The sequence below is a fragment of the Pipistrellus kuhlii genome, unplaced genomic scaffold, assembly GCF_014108245.1.
Source record: "Pipistrellus kuhlii isolate mPipKuh1 unplaced genomic scaffold, mPipKuh1.p scaffold_m20_p_2, whole genome shotgun sequence".
Taxonomy (NCBI): Eukaryota; Metazoa; Chordata; class Mammalia; order Chiroptera; family Vespertilionidae; genus Pipistrellus; species Pipistrellus kuhlii.
Genome location: NW_023425515.1, coordinates 180,653,081 through 180,679,675, shown reverse-complemented (window position 1 = coordinate 180,679,675; position 26,595 = coordinate 180,653,081). Strand labels below are relative to the sequence as shown.

At 45.4% G+C, this 26,595-nt stretch overlaps 3 protein-coding genes and 1 pseudogene across 4 annotated transcripts in view; 2 read left to right on the top strand and 2 right to left on the bottom strand.

Moving 5' to 3' along the window:
• Positions 1-10,453, top strand: part of DHDDS (dehydrodolichyl diphosphate synthase subunit) — a 31,763-nt gene extending 21,310 nt beyond the window's left edge. Inside the window, exons 7-9 of one of the 2 annotated variants that reach the window (XM_036444372.2) lie at positions 662-776; positions 3,432-3,539; positions 8,413-10,453. In XM_036444372.2, coding sequence (XP_036300265.1) covers positions 662-776; positions 3,432-3,539; positions 8,413-8,649 — 460 coding nt within the window. In that variant the 3' untranslated portion in view covers positions 8,650-10,453. Of the gene's footprint in view, positions 1-661; positions 777-3,431; positions 3,540-8,409 lie in introns of both variants that reach the window. The other variant, XM_036444371.2, reaches the window with a different exon arrangement.
• Positions 10,454-11,618: 1,165 nt separating this feature from the next.
• On the top strand, positions 11,619-15,472 carry HMGN2 (high mobility group nucleosomal binding domain 2). Its single transcript, XM_036444374.2, has 6 exons — positions 11,619-11,822; positions 12,796-12,840; positions 13,039-13,068; positions 13,408-13,458; positions 14,031-14,126; positions 14,600-15,472. Exons 1-6 carry the CDS (start codon positions 11,808-11,810, stop codon positions 14,633-14,635), a joined length of 273 nt encoding a protein of 90 aa, XP_036300267.1. The 5' UTR covers positions 11,619-11,807; the 3' UTR covers positions 14,636-15,472.
• A 6,869-nt stretch (positions 15,473-22,341) lies between these two features.
• LOC118722649 (40S ribosomal protein S29) lies at positions 22,342-22,647 on the bottom strand. The gene has a single exon (XM_036444375.2). The coding sequence runs from the start codon at positions 22,611-22,613 to the stop codon at positions 22,443-22,445; it is 171 nt and encodes a 56-aa protein (XP_036300268.1). The 5' UTR covers positions 22,614-22,647; the 3' UTR covers positions 22,342-22,442.
• Positions 22,648-23,617: 970 nt separating this feature from the next.
• Positions 23,618-24,946, bottom strand: LOC118722645 (annotated as a pseudogene).
• Positions 24,947-26,595: the final 1,649 nt, after the last annotated feature.

Sequence of the window (26,595 nt, the reverse complement as noted above, 5' to 3'; positions counted from 1 at the left end):
TTTTAGGAATCGCCAGGCAGTTTTCCATAGTGATTGTACCAGTCAATAAAAATATTTTTTAAATTAAAAAAAAACCACAAAAAAAACCACAAGATTTTTTTAAAAAATGAAAGTACTTAATATACTTTGTCAATCATCACTATTTTACTGGCTCACAAATGAAGTGTTTCTAAAATATGTTTTCATTGGTTTTTAGAGAGGGGGGAAGGGAGAGGGATAAAGAGATAGAGATATCAATGCGTGAGAAGCATCATCTATCAGCTGTCTCCTGCATACCCCCTACTGGGGACCGAGCCCACAACCTGGGCATGTGCCCTGACAGGGAATTGAACGGGCACCCTCTTGGTTCCTGAGTTGACACTCAACTGCTGGGCCACACTGGCCAGGCAAAAATAAGATGTTTTAAGTGGAGACAGCACATTCTAGTGGGTGCATTTGGTTTTAGGCCTTTGGCCAAATGACTTTGGGCAAACTAATCATCTTCTTTGAGCCTCGGGTTCCTTAATTAATTTATTGAGCATTTTTTGAGGGCCTCTGTGTACTAGGTAGTATTGACTAATATATTTGATGGTATTCTGTAATCTGGGAAGCCTTATATCATCCTGAGAAAAATCCAGAAAGTGGTGTGTGCTTACCTTTGTCTCTTCTCCACTCACTTTAGTGATGTCTCTGAGTCTCTGCTTGATAAGTGCCTCTATACCAACCATTCTCCCAATCCCGACATCTTGATACGGACTTCTGGGGAAGTGAGGCTCAGCGACTTCCTGCTCTGGCAGGTAGGTAGTTTCTAACCACCGTTCTTTTTTTTTTTTCTTTTTTCTTTTTAAAAAAATACATTTTATTGATTTTTTACAGAGAGGAAGGGAGAGAGATAGAGAGCTAGAAACGTCGATGAGAGAGAAACATCGACCAGCTGCCTCTTGCACACCCCCTACCGGGGATGTGCCCGCAACCAACGTACATGCCCTTGACCGGAATCGAACCTGGGACCTTTCAGTCCGCAGACCGACGCTCTACCGCTGAGCCAAACTGGTTTTGGCTCTAACCACCGTTCTGTTAGTGTTAGCTGAAAACCGCATTGCACCCATAGAATGGATTAGAGGGGCTCATCCCCACTTCCAGCCATGCAGCCACAGAGGACCTTGTGGGGAAGGAGACCTAAATGGAGAAATGTTAATGTTTGCTATGCCTTTCTTATCTATCCCTGGCTATGAGAACTGTGTCCTTACTCCATAACATTCCTACAGGACAAAAATCATGGCTAGTCAACTGTGATGAAAACTTTACCTGTGCCATGTTCGAGGAATTGGGCTTCGGACCCTTGTTCCTGAGTATGATCTCCTGCTCTGGCACCCCAGCTCCTCTGGGATAGAACCTTGCTTTGCAGTTACTTGTCTGTCTCCCTCAGAATAAAGGGCTGCATCTGTTCAAGCGTAGTCCACAGGGCATGTAAGCTAAATGCAAACAGTTTCTTAGGGGCCACTGTCCTCAGGCCGGTTCCCCCAGTGTAGGTAGTCCCCCAAAAGCTCAGAGTCAAATAAGTTTGCCTTTGCTCAAAAGTCTATCATTTGTTAACGGCTCCTGGGTACACATCACAGGGAAAGTCTTTGTTTAAGGAGAGGTTGGAGGGAGAGACTCAGCTTGGAAGCAATTCACATGATAAAATTCTAGAAATCCTAATGGACCATAGTCTTAAAAGTGAAATAACGAGATTTAGCTACTGAAGATACTTTCAATGTTTGGCTATATTGAAGTATAATGTGCTGCTTACGGTTCTGTGGCCTACTCTGCTGGTCAGATCATGTCTGCGCAGTTTTAAGAGACTACTTGGTAAACTTCGAGAACTTACCAGAAGAGGCCAACCTGGATGGCAAGGAACCTGGAACTCACATCTTACAGAGAATGAGTGAAGGATGGTCCTCTGAAAAGGGAAGCATGATGACAGTTGTTTCCCTTGGGGGAAAAAGATTGAGTTCCTGCTTTGTGCTGGGAATGTTACAGTGACCAAGTCAGAAATAACCCCTACTATCTTAAAATTTACATTTGTTGGCAGAGACCAAGTGAACAAATCATTACAACCTTGGCAACAGATAATAGGCAGCTCTAACTTAGCCTTCAGATATTTGAAAGAATGTCACTTTGAAGAAGAAACAGACTTGTTCCAGAGAAAAGATCTGAGATCATGATAGAAGTTTCAGGGAAGGTGGCATTGGTTTCCACAACTAGAGTTATCCCCCTTGAGGCGCTGAATTCCTGGATGCCCTAAAGGTCTCCCACAGGGGCTGTCAGGAATGTTCCAAAGAGACTCTCACATCAGTGGAGGTTATTAAAGTTCATCCAGCTCTGTGCTGACTGCTTTCTGTATATTAATCTGTTTAATTTTCATAGTAATAGTACTACTTTAAAAACCAGGTTTGTTTTTTTAAATATATTTTATTGATTTTTTTTACAGAGAGGAAGAGAGAGGGATAGATAGTTAGAAACATCGATGAGAGAGAATCATCGATCAACTGCCTCTTGCACACCCCATACTGGGGATGTGCCCGCAACCAAGGTATATGCCCTTGACCGGAATCGAACTCGCGACCTTTCAGTCCGCAGGCCAACGCTCTATCCATTGAGCCAAACCTGTTCCGGCAAAACCAGGTATTTTTATTACTCAGTTTTACAGTTGAGAAAACTGAGGCCCAGTGAGGTTAGGTAACTTGCCTCAAGTCAAATAGAAGGTAAATGGGAGAGCCAGGCAGTCTGGCCCCAGAGCTCATGCTCTTAACCACTGTGCACATTCTGCTTCTTAAAAATAACAATGGCAGCCCTAGCTCTGTTTGGTCAGTGGATAAAATATCGGCCTACGGACTAAAGGGTCCCAGGTTCGATTCTGGTCAAGGGCTCAGTTGCAGATTTGATCCCCAGCCCTGGTTGGGGCGCGTGTAGGAGGCAACCAGTACCTCTCTCACAACGACGTCTCTCTCTCTCTCCCCCTCCCTTCCCTTCTCTCTAAAGATCAATGGAAAAATATCCTTGGGTGAAAATTAAAAAACAAATATTGTTAAAAAGTAACAATGGCAGCTACCAATTGTTAACTGCTGACTTTACCAGACCGTGTGTTTCCCAGGTGACCTATAAGGTTCAAGAGCCAAAATAACATAATCCAAGTCCTAAACTTGGCTCCTAGAAAAATCCTGGTGAAAATGTTGGTCTGGTGTTTTAGTTCAGTCTTGCTACAGGCAGGTGATCTAACTGCCTCAGACTCCTGCCCTATTAGTCAGTAATCAGGGCTGGTGGCAGCAGCTGCAGCTTAGGATGCCTGTGCGATCTCATCTCTGGGTTTCTGGGTCCTGCTCAGCCTCCTCCTCCTCTGGAACCTTGTCCAAGGATATTCCCAGCAACATGATACTAAACTAAATTATCTTCCTCCTTCCTTTTCCCAGACCTCCCACTCCTGCCTGGTGTTTCAGCCTGTTCTGTGGCCAGAATACATGTTTTGGAACCTCTGTGAAGCCATCCTTCAGTTCCAGATGAACCATAGCATGCTTCAGGTCAGTTCCAGGTGAACCATAGCATTCATCAGGTATGGTTCTAGAACCAAAGCATGCTTCAGGGCTGGCCTGACGGAGGGGATGGAAGACAAGGTGAGCATTGATTGACCATATACTAGATATATATCAGACACCAGCAAATAAGTATGTTAATAATGATGATAGTAGCTTTCACTTGCTGTGTATTTACTATGTGTCAGGCACAGTGAATATTTTCTATACACTATTTCATTTAATACTCCCAAGAACCCTATGAGATAGGTATTATTAGCCCCATTTGTGCAAATGTGTAAAAATGATTTTATTAACGACACAACCAATAAGAGATAGAACTTAGATTCAAATTACAAGTCTTTACTCTCTTTACTACAGCAACCCAGGAAAGACTTCTAAGAGAAATAGGCCATTATTCCCTGAAGGTAATAGCTTTGATCACCAGATCTTGAAACAGGTTTCATTAGAAGGCCGATTCACCTGCATCTGATTAGAACTCTTAATAATAATGGCAGTGTGTGTGGTGGTGGCAGCTAACATGTTGAGGGTCTACTTAGGTGTTTTCATGTGAGTTTTCTTATTTAACTCGTCTCAAGAAGCCACTTTTGTGGAGACACCAAGGGAACTTCAACCCACCGTGTGACCTAGGCCCGTGGTCGGCAAACTGCAGCTTTTGAGCCACATGTGGCTCTTTGGCCCCTTGAGTGTGGCTCTTCTACAAAATACCATGGCCTGGGTGAGTCTATTTTGAAGAAGTGCCATTAGAAGAAGTTTAAGTTTAAAAAATTTGGCTCTCAAAAGAAATTTCAATCGTTGTACTGTTGATATTTGGCTCTGTTGACTAATGAGTTTGCCCACCACTGACTTAGGCCAAGTTCCTTCAGCCTTTAGTGATCCTTTAGGATTTCCCCTGAGTCCATCATCCTAACAGTGACTTGCTGATTCCTGGCACATAGGGGCCAGGCTTTGCCTTAGCTGGAGCCTCCCTGCCCAGCACTCAGACTGAAGGTGCCTGAGTTTCATAGAGCAACTTTAGCCAGCTCTGTACTCCTTCCCTCTGTGGTGGGGTGGCCACATCCTTTCTGTCCTGCCAGAACATGCTCATTTAGCCATAGCCACAGTGGTACTGATAAAAGGACAGCTAAACATTAATAGCAGGCACCAGGTTGGAACTATATTATCTCATTTTCCTCAGACTACTCTGTGAGGTGGATACTGTCATCCCCATTTTGTAGATAAAGAATTAGGCTTAGCCGAAACTGGTTTGGCTCAGTGGATAGAGCGTCAGTCTGCGGACCGAAAGGTCCTAGGTTCACTTCCAGTCAAGGGCATGTACATTGGTTGCGGGCACATCCCCAGTAGGGGATGTGCAGGAGGCAGCTGATCGATAAATCTCTCTCATCGATGTTTCTGGCTATCTATCTCTTTCCCTTCCTCTCTGTGAAAAATCAATAAAATATTTAAAAAAAAAAAAAAAAGTCTTAGTCAAAAGCATTTTGCTCAGATAAAACTCTATAAAAATAATAAATTTATTTATTTATTTATTTATTTATTTATTTCCTATTGATTTTCCACAGAGAGGAAGGGAGAGAGACAGAGAGCTAGAAACATCGACAAGAGAGGAGCATCGACCAACTGCCTCCTGCACACCCCCTACCGGGGATATGCCCGCAACCAATGTACATGCCCTTGTCCGGAATCAAACCTGGGACCCTTCAGTCCACAGGCAGATGCTCTATCCACTGAGCCAAAGAGTTTTTATAAAACTCTTATAAAAATATTTTTAAAAAAGAATTAGGCCTAGAGGTGAGAGTCCTTTGGATAGGAACTTCTGGAATTCCAGAGCTATAAGAGGACTCACTCTGGCCTGACCAAGCTCTTCAATCAATTTCATGTGTCTTGCGCATTGTTCCATTACCTGATATTCTTCCCGACCATACACACCCCATCTTTATCCAATTCCTCCCCATTAGTTAAAGCGCAGCTCAAATATTGCCTGTCCATGAGGTTTCACTGCTCCTTGACCTTCATGGCCACAATTTTTCTCTCCTCTAGGCTGGCCTTTTCTCTTGCCTCCTTGATGGCCCTTACTACATCCTACCTGTAGTATGGGACTTTGTGTAGAGATCTGTGTCTTAATCAGCCTGTAAGCCACGTGCTTGCTTAGACTGTATCCTGAGCATCTCCCTATCCCCACAATTACATAGGACCCATGGTTTCTCCTTACTAGACAACTTCTCAAGCCCATTTTAGTCTTCATAGCTCTTACATATGAGTTCATTATCATAGCAGAAGAGTACCCTTGAATACCTAGAGGAGAATATTTCAGAATTTCCATTTATGCAGTAAACTTTTATTACGGAGAGGCGTTAGCAAATCACTTTCCTATTCTCAACCTCCATGTCTGTCTCCAACAGAAAAAACCTTTCTATCTTTGTTGCAAGACTCTGCTTGTTGCACATGGAAGATACAGTGGTATCTTGGTTCTTGAAATTAATTCGATCTGGAAGGCTGTTCAAGAAGCAGTTTGTTTGAAAACTGAATATAATTTCCATTAGAAATAGTGTGAATTGAAATAATCCATTCTAGTCCCTCAAATGATTCCATTTTAATCTTATCTCAATTGCTTTTGATCATTGTTTCGTGAGCACTTTCACTGCCTTAGCAACATCACTCTTGATGGCCTCTTAATGTTTTAAAATTGTTCTAATTGTCAATTTTGCCATGCCAAACTCAGTAGCCATATTAGACATGGGAATACCTCTAACATACTTTGCAATTACTTCTTTTCTTTTTTAAATATGTTTTTACTGATCTTAGAGGGAGAGGAAAGGATATAGAAACATCCGTGAAACGGAAACATCAACATCGATCAGTTGCCACCTGTACACCCCCTACCAGGGATCTGTCCCCTAATCTGGGCATGTGCCCTGATGGGGAATCAAACCAGTGACTTCTTGGTTTATGGGTCTACACTCAACCACTGAGCCACACTAGCCAGGCTTACTTCCTTTTTTAAGCTCTATCATTGCTCTCACAAGTTTCTTTTTCACATTGCTGCTATCACTAAACTTCTTAGGACCTATGGTGATTCACTGTATGTATTTAATAATAATAACAAAAAGCAAAAAGATATGAAAATATTGACAGCACAATTTCCTAAGACGTTAGCAACAGGAGGTTTAGTGGAAAACTGACTCATACTCTTGAATTCTCTCCTTTGTTTGTTGCATAAGAAAACTGAGTGATCATACAGGTGTTAGCATGAAAGGGCTGTCAGATTGAAATCCTAGTTTTGTTCAACAACCAAGACATTTCTTTCATGAACAAATTATTCGAGGTGGGAGACGTTGGAGAACTGAGGTTTAACTATATTCCTTAAAGGATGAATTCAGCAGTCCAGATGTTTACAGGCTGAGTAGCACAGAGACATGTACAAAAATACAGTAATATACAATGGAGTTATGTGGTAAGGGTTTCCAGAGTATAGGATACCAAGTTGGCAGCAAAGCAGTTTCTCACTTGGCTTTGGCACAGCCTGTTAAAGTGGCAGGAGCAGAGTGCATCAGTGAGGAGCAGAGGGTCTTAGTTCTGCTCCAAAGGATTTCCCCCTCCCCACAGCCATCCTCCGTGCCCTCCTGGGACCACATGATCAGTCAGTTGAGTATTTCACACATACAGGATGCCCCAAGTGCCAGAGGAAAGGCCACAGTGTCTGCCTCTAAGAGTTTATGATTTATTTGGAGACACACAGGGTATAAGAAGTGCTGCTGTGAGTATGATCACCTACCTGATGTCAGAGCAAGTTCCAGGAGCTTATTTTCTAACAGGAAAAGTAGATTGTGGACTATGGACATTAATACTGACTCTACTGGGCAGAAATCAATAAGTGGCTTAAGAATGCTGAACAGAAAGGTCATTTGCTGGAAGAATCAGCTGGTCCCTATACAGTAGGCAAGTCTGGAACCCAACTCTGTAAAAATAGCTTAAAGAATTAGGAGAATGAGCTCAAAGGGAGCCCTGGGAGAGAACTTCAGGCACCAAGAAAGGCTCGCCTGCGGCAAGTCCGGGACAAAAAAAAAAAAAGAAGAATTAGGAGAATGAGCCAAAACCGGTTTGGCTCAATGGATAGAGCGTCGGTTTGGGGACTGAAAGGTCCTGGGTTCGATTCCGGTCAAGGGCATGTACCTTGGTTGCGGGCATATCCCCAGTAGGGGGTGTGCAAGAGGCAGCTGATCGATGACTCTCTCATCGATGTTTCTGACTCTATCTCTCTCCCTTTCTCTGTACAAAATCAATAAAATATATTAAAAAAAAAAGAATTAGGAGAATGACACCCTTATGGTGACCTGGGAAACCAAAGGGAAATGACGCCATGGATATGCCCCAAGCAGGAAATAGAACCTTCCTTACAACAGAGAACAGATAGTAATAACAGTAAAATTGCTGTTTGAAAGCCTGCTAATATGCTAGAAAGGGTTTTGCATATATAAGCTCTAATCCTTAAAATCACTCTTCAAGATAGGCACAACCCCCTCTTTACTGATGAAGAAATGAGGTTAGGAGAGTATTTAATCAAAGCCACAAAGCTAGCTGGGGAAACCAGAAATCAGATCCATCCATATTTTCTGGTTCCCTAAGTGCAAACCTGAGAATTTCAAGAAATACAGATGCTTCCACCCAAAACCAAGATGGACCCGGAACTTCCACTCCCCTCCCTGCACAACATGGTCACCACCATCACACACCTATTGCCTAACCTTCCCAATCTTGTACAACTTCCCCACTGTTGTACTTAACTTGGCCTGCCCTGTGCCCCACCCACACCTAAAAATAATCTTCCCAGTGATCTCCCCCAACTCCCACTTCTCTTTAGCAGAAGGCCCGAGACATGTATGCTGAGGAGCGGAAGAGGCAGCAGCTGGAGAGGGACCAGGCTGCAGTGACAGAGCAGCTGCTGCAAGAGGGGCTCCCGGCCAGTGGGGACGCCCAGCTCCGAAGGACACGCTTGCACAAACTCTCAGCCAGACGGGAAGAGCGAGTCCAAGGTTTCCTGCAGGCCTTGGAACTCAAGCGGGCTGATTGGCTGGCTCGTCTGGGCACTGCATCAGCCTGAGTGAGGCTGGCCTCCTGCTTCTTGGCCCTGCCCTCCACCTCTAGGGCCCCTCTCCCCTTTCTTTTCTTGAAGGGCACCTCCCTCCTGATGAATTGTGCTCCTTTTGCTTGGCAAGGAGCCCAGTTGACGGTGGCCATAGATACCTTTGGGTTGCCTGGGACAGTGGCCCCTTGGGAGAGTTGAGGATGAGTCTCCAACAAATACACTAAATGCAGTTCTCACCACCAATAGGTTTGGAGAGCAGGGAGCGCCAGGCCTTTGCCACCTCTACCTGTGCTTCTAGATGCACTCCCCTCCTCCCCCCCAGCACATCCTGCAATACCCAATTGTGGGGAAGGGGTCTCCCCAGACCCTCACCCTTTACCCATCCATCTTAGCTTTCCATCCGACTTTCACAAAAGATTTGGCTCCACCTCAGATCTGCTGGTAAATAGCTAATGGGCAGCCAGCATCATTTGGGCAAGGAGGAGAGATGGAAAGAAAATTTGCCCATCTGCTGGTCCTCCCCCTTGGCTCTCCACCTGGGATTTGCTATTGAATCTCTACCCCCTCCCACCACGCAGTGCTGATTGCTCACTGAAAGGCTCAGCGCCCCCAATGGCACAGAAGCCTGGCGGGTGATTACAATCCAATTACCTATTGTCGACTCAGCCCACACAAGCTTTCCTCCTCCTGCTGCAGGGCTCGGGGCCAGGCTCCAGGGTAAAAGAAGGCCTTGTAGGCCTTGGTGAATCTAGTCCAGCACAGGCCTCTTGCCTGGAACACATCAGAACCAAGAACACAGAAAGAACCTCTTCCCAAATGACTGCCTCCTGCCCTCATCACCTCACACTGTCTCCCACCTCCTGTCTTTTGAGGCCTGGCTTCCTAAGAAGGCCCTGAGACCATCTATTCTTAGCATGTCAGAGTGTCAGCTTGTGAGGGCATGGCTGCCCACAAGGAAGAAGAAGGTTGAGTCAAGAGCTGTGTCCTTTTCGCTTACCTCTCCCGCCAGGCCTCGCTGCAGAGGTGCGGAGAGGATTCGTGCCTTTGAAGAGCAACCTCTGCCTCAGGTGCCCCCGAGCAGCCAGCACCAGCCAGAATACCATCCAACGGCTGCTCCAGTCTTCCCATCTCACTTTCTGCAAGCGGTTTCTCCACCTCCTAGGGGAGGGTTGGGGTCTTGCAAGCAGTGCTGCCAGTATACTCTCTAACACCTGACTTCCCTATACTCTAGTCTTCCCGCCTTCCTCTGCCTAAAGACCTGGTACAAGAGATTCAAGTTTAAATGGCAGACACTGCAATTGAGAATCAGATTGATGCACCCTTTGGCAAGCCTCCCTCACACCTGGCACAGGCTTCCCAGAGAGCAGGTGCTGTGCATCTTGCCTCTTTACAATGGGGCAGTTGACAGCCTTAATTAGGGAGGCATGAATTATGGGGCTATAATTCAGAGCCCTACAATTAAGGGAATGGGACTGGAGGCAGCAAGCAGAACCGCCCTGTGAGCATCGCTGTCTCTTCTGGGTTTTCCCTAATATGATTGGGGTGCAGAAGTGATTAATGGGGCTGGTATCTCTTTGGCCTGAGGCCCTGCATTCTGGGAAAGGTACGCAGAGTGGGATGGGCAGGGGATGCCCCAGGAGCACTGGAGAGGTGGAAAGAAGAGACTGAGGGGCCTCTGCCGCCCAGGAGCAGGGGATGCAGATAGTTGATGTGGCCGCATTGTAGTTGCTTCCTACAGACATTTGTACCAACCAGCTTCAACCCTCGCCTCAATAAACTAGGTGGGACCTATTTAAATATCCTCCCACCCGTGAGCTAAGCCCCCACTTGAGGATATTGATCGTGTTCTTGTGTTACCCTGGTGTCACAGGAATTGAAGAACTCTTAGATGTAAAACTTGTTTGCTAAGATTGTGACAGAAGATAAACCTTGTTTTGCTGCTGCAATTGTCTACCTTCCCTCAGGTGCACCTGGCTACCTCCAAGATCCTTAGCTTTTGGGGGCGTGTGGGGTAAGGGAGCCAATGGAAGAACCCTTTTGCCATCACACCACCTGTTCCTCTACTTGTTTCCTAATCGCGGGACGCTTTCCTCCACCCTCCTTTTCCTCGCGCAAGTGAAAGGAAGCCAGCTTGCCAGTGTGGAAGGAGGGATTTCACCAGCTGCGTTTGCAGCGCCCAGGCTTGGTGGCCGCGTCGGGTGGGGGCAGCTGAGCTTGCTGTCTCCGAAGCGGGTGGAGCGTAGGGGGAGGAGAGAGCTGGTAGGCAGGCGGCGGATCTCCATCACTCGGTGACGGGGTCCTGAGGTCGGGAAACTGGAACCTCTAGGAGCTGCCCGAGGCTTTGGCGGGGGGCTTCGTGCATATTTGGGGAGACAGCCGGGCAACTGGTGCTGAAAGGACAGCTCCCACCTGCCCCTCGGCACTCGAAAGTAACCTCTCCGTGTAGTCTCCCTACGAAGTCCCGCTCCACCTTCCAGGCCCCTGTCGGGCTGACTTCCAGGTGAGAGGCACGGCAGCTTCGCCCGGGTGGCAGCTTGGAAGGATGCACGTCCGGCTGCGCCAAGCGGGCCCCCGCTCTCCCACTTCGGCGTCAGCTCTGGCCTGGGAACTGCAGCCCGTGCCGCCAGCCGCGCGCTTTCTCCCGCCCCCGGCGGCGCGGCCAGGCCTTGAAAACCCTTCTTCTGGGCCCCAGCGGGAACAGGAAGGAGAGCGGCTGCGATGGCCGAGTGTCGCGCAGCTTGGAGAAGTGGGCAGCTCGGTTGCATAAGGTGGAAGGAACTTGGTAGTTTGCAAAAGCCGGCTCTTGAGATGCCGAAATCCAGAGCCCGCGGGGTCCCCCCCCCTCATTTACTGCCTTCTCCGCGCGCCTCCCCTGCGCCCCCACCCCCAAAGCGCGCCGCCGTCTCCGCGCCCTCCCCCCAGGCCCCCCTCCTCACTCCCTCCAGAGGAGGTGAGTTTAAACCCCGCCCACGTGACCCCAGCTGGGCCAATGAGCGGCGGCGGGAGGTGAAATCCGGTTCTAACCGGTCCGGGGCTCCCAGCGCTATAAAAACTTTATAAACCCCCCGGAGCCCTAGCAGTGTGAGGAGACGAGATCGACCCCCGGACCGAGTGAGGCCCGCGCGCTGCTGCATCCCTGCGTCCCGCCCGGACGTCCCGCCGCCGTCGCCATCATGCCCAAGAGAAAGGTACGTGGCGCGAGGGCCCCGGGCGCCGGGCTGCCGCGGCCGCCGCCGCCTCCGCCTCCGCCGCGGCGGCCACCGCCGCCGCCGCCGCCCGGGCTTCGGGCGCGAGGATCGGCGCGGGGCCGGAGCAGCTCTGCCCCCACCGCCGGCTCGCGAGCCGGTGTCAGCGGCCCCGGGTAACCCTGCGCGTCTCGGCTGCCCGCGGGCGCCAGAGGCCATATTGGAGGAGCGGCGGCCGCGGCAGGAGGAGCCATGTTGGTGGCTGTTTACCCCGCTCCCCTCGGGCTAGACGTGCCCGCCCCGCGCCCCCTCCCCCAGCGGCACCCCCCTCCCCGCGGGCGGGCAATTCAAACCCGAAAAGGCGGGAAGGCGGTGCTTGGGCTTGGCGGGCGGGGTGACGCGCTGCCGCCAAAAAAAACCGCCGCCGGGAGGGGGCGGGGCTTCGCTGTGTGGTCCCGCCCCCTCCCACGCCGGGCGCGCGGGACTCGCTACGCTGCCGCCCACGAATTCCCGGGGCTGCGCGCTAGCCTCACGGCTCCCGCCCTCGACGGCTGCCATGGCAACGGCGCCCGGGCCCCGCCTCCGAGCGGGTTTGTTTGCACCAGCTGCAGCTGTTGCTTCTGCTGCTGCCTCTGCCTGGTGCGGTGGCGCAGGCTGCGCTGCCCTGCGCTGCCCTCCTCCAGCCTAGCGCGTCTCCCTCGGGCCACTTGGCGGAGACTGGGAGGCTGAGGTTCCGGCACCCTGCGAGCTTTGGGCTGGATTTGGCATGATGTGTACACAGATGAGCACGCCCACAGTTTCTAAGCTCTTTGGGTATTTGCATAGGAGGCACGGGTGCTAAAAGACGATTTGTATATCCTACGGAAGTTGTGTGCAAGACTACTTTTCTTTCCTTTGGACTGGGTTAAGCTTAGTGAGTCATTAAAAATTGCCACGGAGGCTGCAGGTTTCTGAGTTTCTGTTTTGTTTCTCATAGGCTGAAGGGGATGCTAAAGGAGATAAAGCCAAGGTGAAGGACGAAGTAAGTCTTGTTTATTCTCTTTTGGAGTCTTAAAAAGCTTTGGGTTCCTCTGGTGGTAATTAATCATACCCCTATTCCTGAATTTGCCCAATTCTCTTCACATCCTATAGCCTAGAACAGATTGGCATTAAGATTTTTATTTTTAAGTGGTTGGACTTTTTTATTTCTAACTTACTCATTTTCTATTTTTTTAAATAGCCACAGAGAAGATCTGCCAGGTTATCAGCTGTAAGTATGTCTGCTTTTAAATTTTCACATTTATTCCTGAAACTAGCTTTCCATGAGAGATGGTCGGTGGCTGGTTTTAATGAGCTGCTGCTACACTGTGGACTCTCACCCATTTGAGATTCACTGGCTAGGAAATTATCATGGCTGATAGTCCAAGTGGAACACTCCTGATTGTTACTTGAATGGGTTTCTGAAGATTGGAAATTTTCATGGGAAGTTGGCCACAAAATCTTTATGAAGTATGGACGATCTCTAATTCGGTGCGACTGTGATTTGGTGGTTGCTTTTCTTTGGCTCATCATACTGACGTTGTCTTCCCCTCTCTCCTCCAAATAAAAGAAACCTGCTCCTCCAAAGCCAGAGCCCAAGCCTAAAAAGGCCCCTGCAAAGGTGAGTGGGACTGGGACAAGGTGTTTCTAGGAGTCTTAAAAGGCTGAGCGGGATTTCATGTTTACGGAGGGTTGCTATATATAGATAACAGCTTCATCTGTTGGCACAAAGTTGAGATATGACAAAGTTAACAGGACTGGGCCTTATAATTATGCCCCAGTTGTTCACTTTTACAGAATGAGGACTGTCCTTCAGTATCTAAATGCAGCATAATGGTGACTCCGTTATGGGTATTCTGAATTGTTTTGATAGCTTGACTTATCCCTGAGATTTGTATAAAAGAACTATCATTAGTTAGAGGAAATTGCACATTTTTGGTATTTAACATCTAAGTTTTAAGCTATCTTATTCTACCCTATTACTTATACTCAGATAAAAAATTCTGTGTGCTTAGGACCACAGCGAATTATAGATCATTTGGCCTAGTTTTGATCAGTGTTCTCAGTGAGAGAGGGTTTATAGTTTGTATGTTATCTTTAATAAATAATCCTGCCTTGTACAGAACTTTCTAGGCCACACAGTGGTAATACGAAGTTAGGAGAAACAGCTTTTTTCTTTCTCCCTTCTTTTAGAAGGGAGAGAAGGTACCAAAAGGGAAAAAGGGGAAAGCTGATGCTGGCAAAGATGGGAATAATCCTGCAGAAAATGGAGATGCCAAAACAGACCAGGTACAACTGCTACCTCACTTTTTGCAAAGCCTTGCTCATTGGATTGTTTACTGAGCCCAAGAGGTCTTAGTTGCCTTTTTCCTGCATCTACATCATTCCAAGTATATCTTTCAGTTAGAATTTGCTTGTGATTTCCTATTCGCTTAAATCCTGGATTCCTGGAGTCTTTGCTGTTCAATAAAGGGCACTGCGGTACTGATTTTTGTCCTATTAGGTGTCACACTTTTGCTACCCTATAGAGTTTTGAATCTGAGAATAACCTCAGGTGTAATGCTGATTTGTCCCCTACCCTGATTTTAGCAAAGTTTCCTACCAACTCATTCTCAGAAGTACTAAGTCTCAGTTTTAAAGTATCTGAAACCTGAACTTTGGCTGGCCCAAGAGCAAAATACTGTTATATATGGGATATGAGTGAAGATAGTCTCAAACTCTTTAAGTGCTGTACTAATCTGTCTATTTTATTTTTCTTTTAGGCACAGAAAGCTGAAGGTGCTGGAGATGCCAAGTGAAGTGTGTGCATTTTTGATAACTGTGTATTTCTGGTGACTGTACAGTTTGAAATACTATTTTTTATCAAGTTTTATAAAAATGCAGAATTTTGTTTTACTTTTTTTTTTTTTTTTTTTTTTTTTAAGCTATGTTGTTAGCGCACAGAACACTTCATTGTTATTTTTGGGGGGAAGGACACATAGTACTAATAGAATGTCTCCAAAGCTGGACTGACATGGGGGGGAATACCCTTCCCTTCTAGTTTTGAGAAACTTCCTCTTGGTTCCCGGGAGGAGGGATCTCTTGATGTTGACACACATTAGCCATCTTGGCACAAACACTTTGTCGTGTGGAAAAACTAAAATTCGTTTTTATGTCCTTTTCTCCCTCTCCACTTTAAGCATAGACTTTGCCTGTCTTAAGCCCAGAGACCTATGGGACCTGACCCCAAAAAATTGATTTCCAGTATGTTGTGCAGCCTGGACTGTCCAGTGTCACCACTGAGATGGCATTCCTCAAAAGAGCGGCAGTTCCTTTTTAGATTGTGGATCTACAGATTGATCTTCTCGGCTATTTTCATTTCATTTCCTGAAAGTCAGGGTCGGCTTGTGAAAAGTTGTCAAACAACATGCTTAATGTGAAATGTCAACCCTCACTCTAAACTTCCGCTGTTCAGAGCATCAGATGAAGACTTCATTGGGTTTTATAGTGGCTTTCTGGTTTTGGTAGTTCATTGAAGAAGGGAGTTTGAAAATTGTTGTATACTGTTAACGATTGTCTGCCCATGTCCTGCCTGAAATACCATGATTGTTTATTAAAAGTATCTTTAATAAAGCTGGATACAGTTTGGCTTGGAATGCTGCCTCTAATCTTTTCCCAAGTCTAAGGACAGGACCGTTCTGGTGTGCGGTGTAAAGGCTCCACATACAGTCCGTCTGGAAGAGTGAACAGCGCTGTCCTGTTGACAGAATACAGTGTGAGGTGGAGTTAGAAAAGATCCCAGAAGTAGGAAGTAGACAGTGGTTTTTGTGCTTGGTCGCGCAGTGTACTTTTTTGGTAGATGTAAGATTTCAGCCTGGTAGTTAACAGCAAAATAACTCTAAAGTTAACGCTTAAAATCCCTGTAAAATTAACGTTAATAGATCCAACTATAGTCCTGTGTCAGGAGAAAGTGCTGCTCTGTCTGTATACATTTGACCATAAGACGAAGGCAGACGGCAGTCTGCTTTCCAGCAGACCTGCGAGTCTTCTGTGAATTGATGTCACTGGTGACCTGGAGCTCCCACAAGGAAGCCATTAACAGAGACTTGGATTGCTTTAGTTCGGAGATTCTGCAAAGAACCCCTTTCCTCCAGGGAAATGGAACTTGCAATAAATTCATCACAAATCACTAATTTTTTTTGAGGGAATTAAGTAAGTTGAACATTAAAAAAAAAAAAAAAAAAAGTTTCCATGGCTGGGTGTGTGTTTATCTGCTTAGTCAAAACTCATACCAGTGAAGCCCCTCCTTGGGAGGTTCTGTACCTGATCTTCAGTCTTGGGACAATTGTGTAATTTAAGTTAACCACCATTTTTATGGATGAGGAAACGGGCTCGGATGGAGAAACTTGTTCCGGGTTATGTGCACATCTGAAGAGCAGCGGTTATGTGCACATCTCATGAGTAGTCTGGATTCAACCCCCCAATTGTGTCAAAAATGTCTGACTTCTCCTTGGGAGGCTCCTTTTGTATTAAGTATAATTTGTCCACTTAAGTAATTTCCAGCCATTTGCTTTCATTCTTGAAATAGTTTCAGGTTGTAATAATTTTTTTAATATATTTTATTGATTTTTTTTACAGAGAGGAAGGGAGAGGGACAGAGAGCTAGAAACATCTATGAGAGAGAAACATCGACCAGCTGCCTCCTGTACACCCCCTACCGGGGATGTGCCTGCAACCAAGGTACATGCCCTTGACCGGAATCGAACCTGGGACCTTTCAGTCCGCAGACCGTCGCTCTATCCACTGAGCCAAACCAGTTTCAGCAATAATTTTTATTTGGTGGCAGGGGGTGGCATCTTCCAGAGTGGACCCATTACAGCCGTTAGGAGTAGGGGTTCAATAGCTTGGTATTTGAACAGAAGTTGCAGGATTTGAGGAAATGAGGTTACTTTATTAGTATTTGTAGGAGTTCAGATTCTGTAAAATGTGAGCCTGTGGACTGTTAGAAGCTCTGCCATGCGCTCATGGTTAGGTCAATCCTATATAGATTACCCTCATTGTATAATTAAGAAACACTTATTGGCTGAGATTAAACTCGTGAGAAACCCTCTTTCTGTTACCTAGAAATTAGGATGGGTAGGGTGAGCTTAGTGGGTTTTTTTAAATATACATTTTCATTGATTTCAGAGAGGGAGAGGGGAAAAGAGAGAAACATCAACAATGAGAGAGATCATTGGTCAGCTGCCTCCTGCAAGCTCCACACAGGACTGAGCCCACAACTCCGGCATATGCCCTGATGGGTAATCAAACCGTGACATGATTCTTCCACTGAGCCAGGCCGGCTGGGCGGAGCTTCACTTTTTGTTGTTTTTACTTCCTGGAAAATGTTTACTGATTGACTGGCTGTGGATCACAAGAGTACCTAGGCTTAAAAACCTAGAAGCCAGACATGAATATGGTAAGGATATTTAAGACAGCCATCATAGTATGCTCAGTGCCAGCCCCGACCTGAACTGAGTCTGGTCATAAAAAGGAAAATGTAAACGTGGACTCCCCTCCCCTCGGTCCAGTCTCGAGCCCACTCCTGTATCTCCGGACGATCACCAGTTACTACATTCGGATGCTTTGAGGTGGGGCGTGACGGGCTAAAGGAGGATTTGTCTCAAGACAAGGTAGGGCTGTTCTAGGCTCTTCACAACCTTTGTCCTCTGCGGCCCTCAGTAAGTCCACCCACCTCACCAAGCTCTGCTTCAGGCCTCAGCTTGTCAAAAATGTCCAGAGGCAGATTTCTTTCCCTTTTTTCTCTTTCAAGAATAGTGAAGCCGAAACCAGTTTGGCTCGGTGAATAGGGCATCAGCCTGCGGACTGAAGGGTCCCGGGTTCAATTCCAGTCAAGGGCATGTACCTTGGTTATGGGCACATCCCCAGTGGGGGTGTGTGCAAGAGGCAGCTGACCGATATTTCTTTCTATCTCCCTCTCTGTAAAAAAGTCAATAAAATATATATTTTTTTAATAAAAGGAGTGAACCCTGGCTGGTGTGGCTCCATGGGGGGTCATCCTCCTGCATTGAAAGGTGCTGGTTTAGTTCCCCTTCAGGGCACATGCCCCACGGCCCATCAATGTTTTCTCCCTCCCTAAAAAGCAATTTTAAAAATCATGCCAAAACCGGTTTGGCTCAGCGGATAGAGCATCGGCCTAAGGACTGAGACTGAAAGGTCCCTGGTTCGATTCCGGTCAAGGGCATGTATCTTGATTGCGGGCCCATCCCCAGTAGGGGGTGTGCAAGAGGCAGCTGGTCGATGATTCTCTCTCATCGATGTTTCTCTCTATCCCTCTCTCTTCCTCTCTGTAAAAAATCAATAAAATGTATTTTTTAAAAATTTTATCTTAAAAAAAAAATCTTTTTTTACAAAATTTCCCACAGGCTCCTCAGCCACCCAAGTTTCACTGGGCAGAACTGAGTTGCCTGTGTACTAAACCAATCATGGCAAGAGGGACAAAACTATAGTGTGTTCAGGGTCAGACTACTGGAATTGAAGGAGGGAGGGACAGATGTTGGACAAGAGGGGAAGGGGCTGTCTTAACCCTAACGGTGGACAAGCTTCCTACCATGCTTGGATCCCATGCTGTCTCACCAGCAGCATCACCACTGCTGAGTACAAGCCCCACACTTTCTTAAAACAGCTGTATAATTCACATCATAAAATTCACTATTTTAAAGCATACAGTTGAATGGTTTTTAGCATCACCGCTAATTCTAGGATATTTTCGCCACTCCAAAAAGAATTCCCATACAAAAAGTAAGTCACTTGCCTAGCTGGTTTGGCTCACTGGATAGAGCAGTGGTCGGCAAACCGCGGCTCTTTGGCCCCTTGAGTGTTCTAGCACTTCTTCAAAAACTGATTTCTGCGCATGGGCCACGAAGTTTCAATCGCACTGTATGTGCGTGCCTGCACGTGGTATTCTGTGGAAGAGCCACACGCAAGGGGCCAAAGAGCTGCATGTGGCTCACGAGCCGCAGTTTACCGACCACTGAGTTAGGTGGTGAACATTTGCATCATTTCCACTTTTTTGGGCATTTATAAATAATATGAGTATTACATAGAATTTTCATGTGGACTTATTCTCAATTCTTGTGGTCATAGGCCTCAGAGTGGAATTGCTGGGTCATAGAGTACCTCTGTGTTTAAATTTTGAGAAACTTCCAGGCCATTTTCCCACATTTTACATTTCCACCAGCGATATATGAGGGTTCTGATGTTGTGGGCTTGCTCCCAGTAGGGGGTGTGCAGGAGGCAGCCTATCAGATTCTCCTCATGTTTCTCTTGCTCTCTGAAACCAATAAAAGTAAAATATTAAAAAAAAAAAAAAAGTTCTAAACTGCTTTCTGGGCCTTCAACTTTCTAAGACATATCTGTCTAGTTCTAGGCTCTGTGATCCTTCCTCAAATCCCTTTGAGATCCCTTTTTTACAGTTCCTCCCTGTGAGGTCACTCAGTGACACATTTTCATCTGCCCACGTCTTGAGTTCAGTATTTCTACCAGCCTGTGCAGTCCCATAACACGACCAAAACGGGACCCATCTTGTTCACAAACTCACCTCCCTGCTTTCCTAGATCTAGTAAAAAGCACCACTATTGCCCTAGTCAGTTTGCCCAGTGGTTAGAGCAACAGCACACAGAGTGAAGGGTCCTGTGTTTGATTTTGGTCCAGGGCACATACCTCAGTTGCAGGTTCAATTCTCCAACCCTGGTCGAGATGCAAGCAGGAGGCAACCAATCGATGTGTCTCTCTCACATCAATGTTTCTCTCTTCCCCCCTCCCACTCCCAAAAATAAATGGGAAAAATATCCTCACTCCTCAGCACCATTCCATCCCTCAAGCAAGAAACCTGAAAGTTACCACCTTGTGTTTTCACGATCACACATTTCTAGTGAATGCCTAAATCATGCTGACTTAGGGGGGGAATTTTTCTTTTTTTCTTTTTTTAAAAATATATTTTATTGATTTTGTACAGAGAAGAAGGGAGAGAGATAGAGAGTTAGAAACATCGATGAGAGAGAGTCATCGATCAGCTCCTCTTGCACACCACCCCCTACTGGGGATATGCCCGCAACCAAGGTACATGCTCTTGACCAGAATCGAACCGGGACCTTTCAGTCCCCAAGTCTACGCTCTATCCATTGAGCTAAACCGGTTTCGGCAGGGGGGGAATTTTTCATGGAAAATTTCAAGTATGTGTAAAAGAATATAATGAACCTCCAGGTATCTATCACAGCCTCAGCAATTATCAACTCATGGCCAACGTTTAATTTTTAAAAAATATATTTATTGCCCCAGCTGGTTTGGCTCAGTAGATAGAGTAGCAGCTGTGGACAGAAGGGTCCCAGATTCGACGGTGGTCAAGAGCATGTGCCCAGGTTGTCTGTGGGTTCAATCCCAGGGAGCATGCAGGAGGCAGCCTATCAATGATTCTCTGTCAGCATGGATGTTTCTATCTCTACCTCTCTGAAATCAATTAAAAAAATATCAAACCCTGACCTGGTTTATAGGTGGACGCTCAACCACTGAGCCACATAGACCAGGCAAACCTTTAACCTGCCATATTTCATCCATAAATGTTTATATATATCGACTTTTTTGTTTTTTATTGATTTGAGAGAGACATTAATTTGTTCCACTTATTTACGCATTCATTGGTTGCCTCTTACATGTGCCCTGACCAGAGATTGAACTCACAACCTTGGTGTATTGGGCAATGCTCTAACCAACTGAGCTACCCTGCTAGGACCACATATGGACTTTTATTTTTATTTTTTATTTTTATTTTTTAAATATATTTTATTGATTTTATACAGAGAGGAAGGGAGAGAGATAGAGAGTTAGAAACATCGATGAGAGAGAGTCATCGATCAGCTGCCTCCTGCACACCCCCCACTGGGGATATGCCCGCAACCAAGGTATATGCCCTTGACCGGAATCGAACCCGGGACCCTTCAGTCCCCAAGCCGACGCTCTATCCATTGAGCCAAACCGGTCCCGGCCACATATGGACTTTTAAAAGACAATTACAGCCCTAGCTGGTTTTGCTCAGTGGATAGAGCATCCAGGTTCCATTCTAGTCAAGGGTACATTCCTAGATTGTGGGCTCAATTCCCAATAGGGGGCATGCGGCAGGCAGCTGATCAATGATTCTCATCATTGATGTTTCTACATCTCGCTCTCCCTTCCTCTCTGAAATAAATAAATGTATATATAAAAAGCAATTACAATAGCATTTAGCATTCCCAAAAATTAATATTAATTCCTTAATATGAAATACTCAAGTTGAATTGCCTGTTTTGTTTTTTGAAAATTCAAACAGGCTCTAAATAATGCAAATGCTAGTCACCAGTGTCACCCCAATACATTAGTAAAAATTAAGAAATACAATAGTAATAATGCAAGTGGTTGGCATGTTTCTTGGAATCTCTTTGAGCTTCATCTCCGTTTCCCAGTCTGGATTGTGCTGTTTTATCTCTGCAGCGTCATTTTTTTTAATAAGTTTTTATTATTCATATTATTACAAATGTTCCTTTTTTTCCCCCCATCATTGCTCTCCTCCACCAGGTTCCCACCCCACCCTCTGCCCTTTCCCCACTCCCCATTGTCCTCATCCATAGGTGCACAGTTTATGTTCAGTCTCTTCCCACATCCCCCTCTCCCCTTTTCCCCAAGAATCGTCAGTTCCCTTCCATACCTCTGATTCAATTATATTCAACAGTTACTATTGTTCATCAGATTTTTTTTTAATTCCCTTGGTTTTTAGATTCACTTGTTGATAGTTACGTATTTGTTGTTCATAATTTTTATCTTTGTTTACTTTCTCTTCTGAAAGAACCCCCTTCAGCAATTCATATAATTCTGGTTTGGTGGTGATTAACTCCTTTAGCTTTTTTTTATTAGTGAAGCTCTTTATCTGACCTTCGATTCTGAGTGATAGCTTTGCTGGATAGATTATCTTTGGCTGAAGGTTCTTACTATTCATCACCTTGAATATTTCTTGCCATTCCCTTCTGGCCTGCATGGTTTCTGTTGAGAAGTCAGCTGACAATCGTATAGGTGCTCCTTTATAGGTAACTACCTTCTTTGCTCTTGCTTCTTTTAATATTCTCTCTTTGTCTTTTGCTCTTGGAATTTTAATTATGATTTGTCTTGGTGTGGTCCTCTTTGGATTCCTTTTGTTTGGAGTTCTTGCACTTCCTGGACTTGTAAGTCTAAATCTTTCACCAGGTGGGGGAAGTTTTCTGTCACTATTTCTTTCAGTATGTTTTCAATATCTTGCTCTCTCTCATCTTCTGAGACCCTCATAATTCTGATGTTGGTTCGCTTGAAGTTGTCCCAGAGGTTTCTTACATTATCTTCAATTTTCTGGATTCTCTTGCCTTCTAGCTTCTGTGGAGACGTGTCTTCTGGCTCTTTATGTTCCAAATCTTTGACTTGATTCTTGCAATCTTCCCTTCTGTTTTTAGGACTCTGTAAAATATTTTTTTTTTTGAAGTGTTGTTTTTTTTATTTTATGTACAAAGAGATAGCATTGTCGTAAGGTAGAGAGATGTCTTCAATGACCCATTCACAGAAGTTCCCTTAGTCCAACTTAATGAAGCCGATGTCCTTCGCGTACTGGCGGAAACACTGGCGGCACATGTTGAGGCCGTACTTCCGGATCAGGCCGTGGCGGTTGGAGCAGACGCGGCAAGAGCGAGAGCCCTGGCCGAATTTCCTCGGGTGGCTCCAGTAGAGTTGCTGGTGACCCATCTTGCTCACTCGGTAGCAACGAGGCAAAAGGCTGTAAAATATTTTTTATTTCAGACAATGTATTCTTTATTTCTTGTTGATCCCTTATCATTTCTCGATGACTCCTTATTAATTCTAGTTGATCTCTTTTCATATCCTCATAGGTCTTATCCATCTTTTCTAGGAAATTCTTGAAAAACCTTATAAGCATAGATTTGAACTCTATATCCAGACGCTTTTTGTCCTCCATTTCTTTCGTTTGTGATCTATTTTGTTGTCGCATTTCGCAGTTACAGATGGGACCTCTGCAGCGTCATTTAACAGGTCTCTCTATCCTTAGTATTTCTGTTCATTGAGAAGATAGATGTAATTGCATTCAGACGCAGTGGCAAAACTTTATAATGTTGTATGTTTTCATCAGGAGAATCATCATGTCTGTCTCTTTTTATATGTTGCAGCCTTTGAAGCTAAATGCCTAGATCCATTAATTTATTGAAGGCTGCGAAACGTGATCTTTTAATTAATCCATCCCTTCTTCATATAATACTTGAAATACCTATAAAAGAGAAACTTTCACTCATCTGTTATTTGGTATTCAGTTACAGTTTATTGGAAAAGATAAATGCCCAAGTCTTTTGCCAGTTTCCAAAGTAATGAGTTGGTTTACTAGCATCTTCCAAAGTGACCAGTGGCCGAAACCGGTTCAGCTCAGTGGATAGAGCGTCAGTCGGCCTGTGCTCTATCCACTTGACCAGGTTGGATTCTGGTCAAGGGCATGTACTCTGGTTGCAGGCACATCCCCGGTGGGGGGTGTGCAAGAGGCGGCTGATCGATGTTTCTCTCTCATCGATGTTTCAGACTTTCTATCCCTCTCCCTTCCTCTCTGTAAAAAATCAATAAAATATATTTTTTTCAAAAAGTGACCAGTGAGTGGGTTTTTTTTTTTTTTTCATAGTTAGGAATTCCTTTATTCCTTATCAAAACAGTCTTAACAGTAATGTAGATCATATGCTTTTTCTCTTTACATACAAAGATATATATATTTCTTCCATCAGGACTCTGCCATTCATACTTTGTCCTTCCAGTGAGAGGGTAAAATTTTACACTAGTCTTATTCGAAGAAATAGCTATTTTAGTAACAGACAAAAAAAAAACAGGCACGGAGTCTACGGCAGTAAGGATGGAGTTTTCCACTTACAAGCACATTCTTCCCAATACAAAAACATTAATGATTTGTAAGATCTTACCCTTCAATCCAGGTAGCATCAGCAAGTATTTTAAATAAATGCCAATGACTTGATATTAAAGTCCAAACTAGATGTTGAATATTTTTATTGCAAATATGACGTCTTTAACCTGAGGTGCACAGTTGTCTTCTAGAATCTTCGCATAAGGCACAGGGACATCAGCACCGGTGACAGGGACTGCAGGAGCGTCCGGGAAATTGAACCAGAGCCTTCCACGATCCTGGCACAGCTTTCAGCTCCTATTCCAAACTGACCTCCTTCCAGGTCACTGGTCTTCATGACACCGGTTTCTGTTGTTTCAATGTCCATTGGTCTGATGGTTCGCAGATTTATCTCCTCACATTCAGTTCCCTCCTTAGATAGCACCGTTGCAGCTTCTCTGCAGTGTCCACCGGCCTTGAATGGGCAGCTACAGTTCTATGTGTCCCTTGCCTTTCTATTTTGACTTTTCCAATAGGAATCAGAAAATCCTTTAACTGAGCTTCTTGGGGAAATTCAAAAGCAACTCCATACATCAATTCATGTTCTAGCATCACCACTGGGTTGTTATCCCGAATGGCTGGTTTAATAAGTCCTTTCGCATCCTTTGCATTCCAGGGGCTGACCGCCTCCAAGCCCGGGCAGTGTCCATACCGGCAGCAAAGCACTGTGTGTCGGGCAGCTACTCCCGCTGAGGCCCCATTGGGCCCCCTGAGGACAATGGGCACCCTCTGAAGGCCCCCTGATATGTAGTAGGTCTTGGCAGCTGAGTTTATAACCTGGCCAATGGCTTGCATAGAGACATTGAAGGTCATAAATTCACAAATGGGCCGCAACCCAGCCATAGCTGTACCTATGGCAATTCCAGCAAAGCCCATCTCAGATATAGGTGTGTCTATAATCTTCTTATCGCCATATTTCTTCCATAGGCCTCGCCTAACCTTGTAAGCCCCCTCATGCTGGCCACTTCTTCCCCAAGCAGAAAGACCTCTCACCTCTTCCAGCTCCTCACCCACACCTTGATTTACAGCATCACGAACTGTTACCCGCAGCGCCGCTGGGGCGGCCGGTGGAAGCGCCTCCTCCGCAGCCTCAGGGTCTCCGCACCAGCACAGGCACCACCACCATCTCAACCATGTCGTCCTCTAGCCGCCGCCGAATGACTCGGATGGGTGTTTAGTGTGTTAGCATCCTGATCACTGAACTAACTTTATCATGTTTTTTGGTTCATTGCGGTTAATAAACTTAATGATGCTCACGTTGTCCTTATTTTTGTCCAGTGGAGGCCTCTTCAGTTTGGCTTCTGAGTCCTTTTGACACACCCTTTTGTATTTGCTAACTTTCTTGTTCCTTGCTATCAAGTATGACAGGATGTTCCTGACTTACCTTGTACGTTTCCTGCTCCAGATGTGGAGTCCAATATTTCTGGGGAGAGGGTGCGGGGCGGGACATCCTGGTTTCTCTTAGTGGTGAATGGCATCGCGATACCAAAATCTAGGCTCTACAATGCCCATTGCTGCTGAGTTGGTCATGTTTCTAGCCTTTTTGGTGCACATCACAGAGCTGGGATATGTTATTTAAGAAAAAACACCTTTATAAACATAAAACACATATTTTCTATTCAAATTCAGGACTTCAAAAAATTTTCTGAACTCTTCTTACGTCTGTATATTTTTCTCAATGCTAAGAATCCCAGTTCTCATATGTATCCTGAATTATAAAATTAGAACATCCAAGGACTCAATGGTTTTATCCCATGTTACACAACAGTATCAGAAAGAATAACAAAAGGCAGGTTAAAGTTTTGTTTGTAATTCTTTTTGTTCTTGGGAGTACAGTCTTTCCGACCGGGCCCATATGCTCAATGTACTGAGACTTAAACCTACTTATATGGCTCCTCTCTGCGAGACTTGCTACTAATTGGGTTCACATTTACGGTAACCTGTTGTTGTGGTTGTTGTTTTTGTGTGTGTTTTTTTTTGGGGGGGGGGTTTGTTTTGGTAGTCCTCACCCAAGGATATTTTTCCCAGTGATTTTTAGAGAGAGTGAAAGGGAGGGAAGAAGAAAGGGGATGAGAGAAGGAGAGAGAGAAACATCAATGGAAGAGAGACACATGGGTTAGTTCCCTCCCACACACACATGAGGATTGAACTTGCAACCCACGTACATGCCCTTGACTGGAATTGAGCCCGAGACCCAACACTCCAGCCATTGAACCACACTGGCCAGAGCAATTTAACCTGTTTCATTCTTCCATTTTTAAGAATTTCTTGCACTGGTTTAATTTTTTAATTTTTATATTTTTTATTTCGGAGAGGAGGGGAGAAGGAGAAAACAATAGAAACATAGAAACATCAGCTGAAATCAGTTTGGCTCAGTGGATAGAGCATCCGCCTGCGGACTGAAAGGTCCCGGGTTCGATTCCAGTCAAGGGCATGTACCTTGGTTTTGGGCACATCCTCAGTGGGGGTGTGCAAGAGGCAGCTGATCGATGATTCTCTCTCATTGATGTTTCTAACTCTCTGTCCCTCTATCTTCCTCTGTGTGAAAAATCAATAAAATATATTAAAAAAAAGAAAAAGAAAAGAAACAGAGAAACATCAGTGCTGACTGGTTTGGCTCAGTGGATAGAGTGTTGACCTGTGGACTCAGGGGGTCTCAGGTTCACTTCCGGTCAAGGGCATGTACATTGGTTGTGGGCACATCTCCAGTAGGGGAGTGTGCAGGAGGCAACTCATCGATGTTTCTCATCAGTGTTTCTAGCTCTCTGTCCCTCT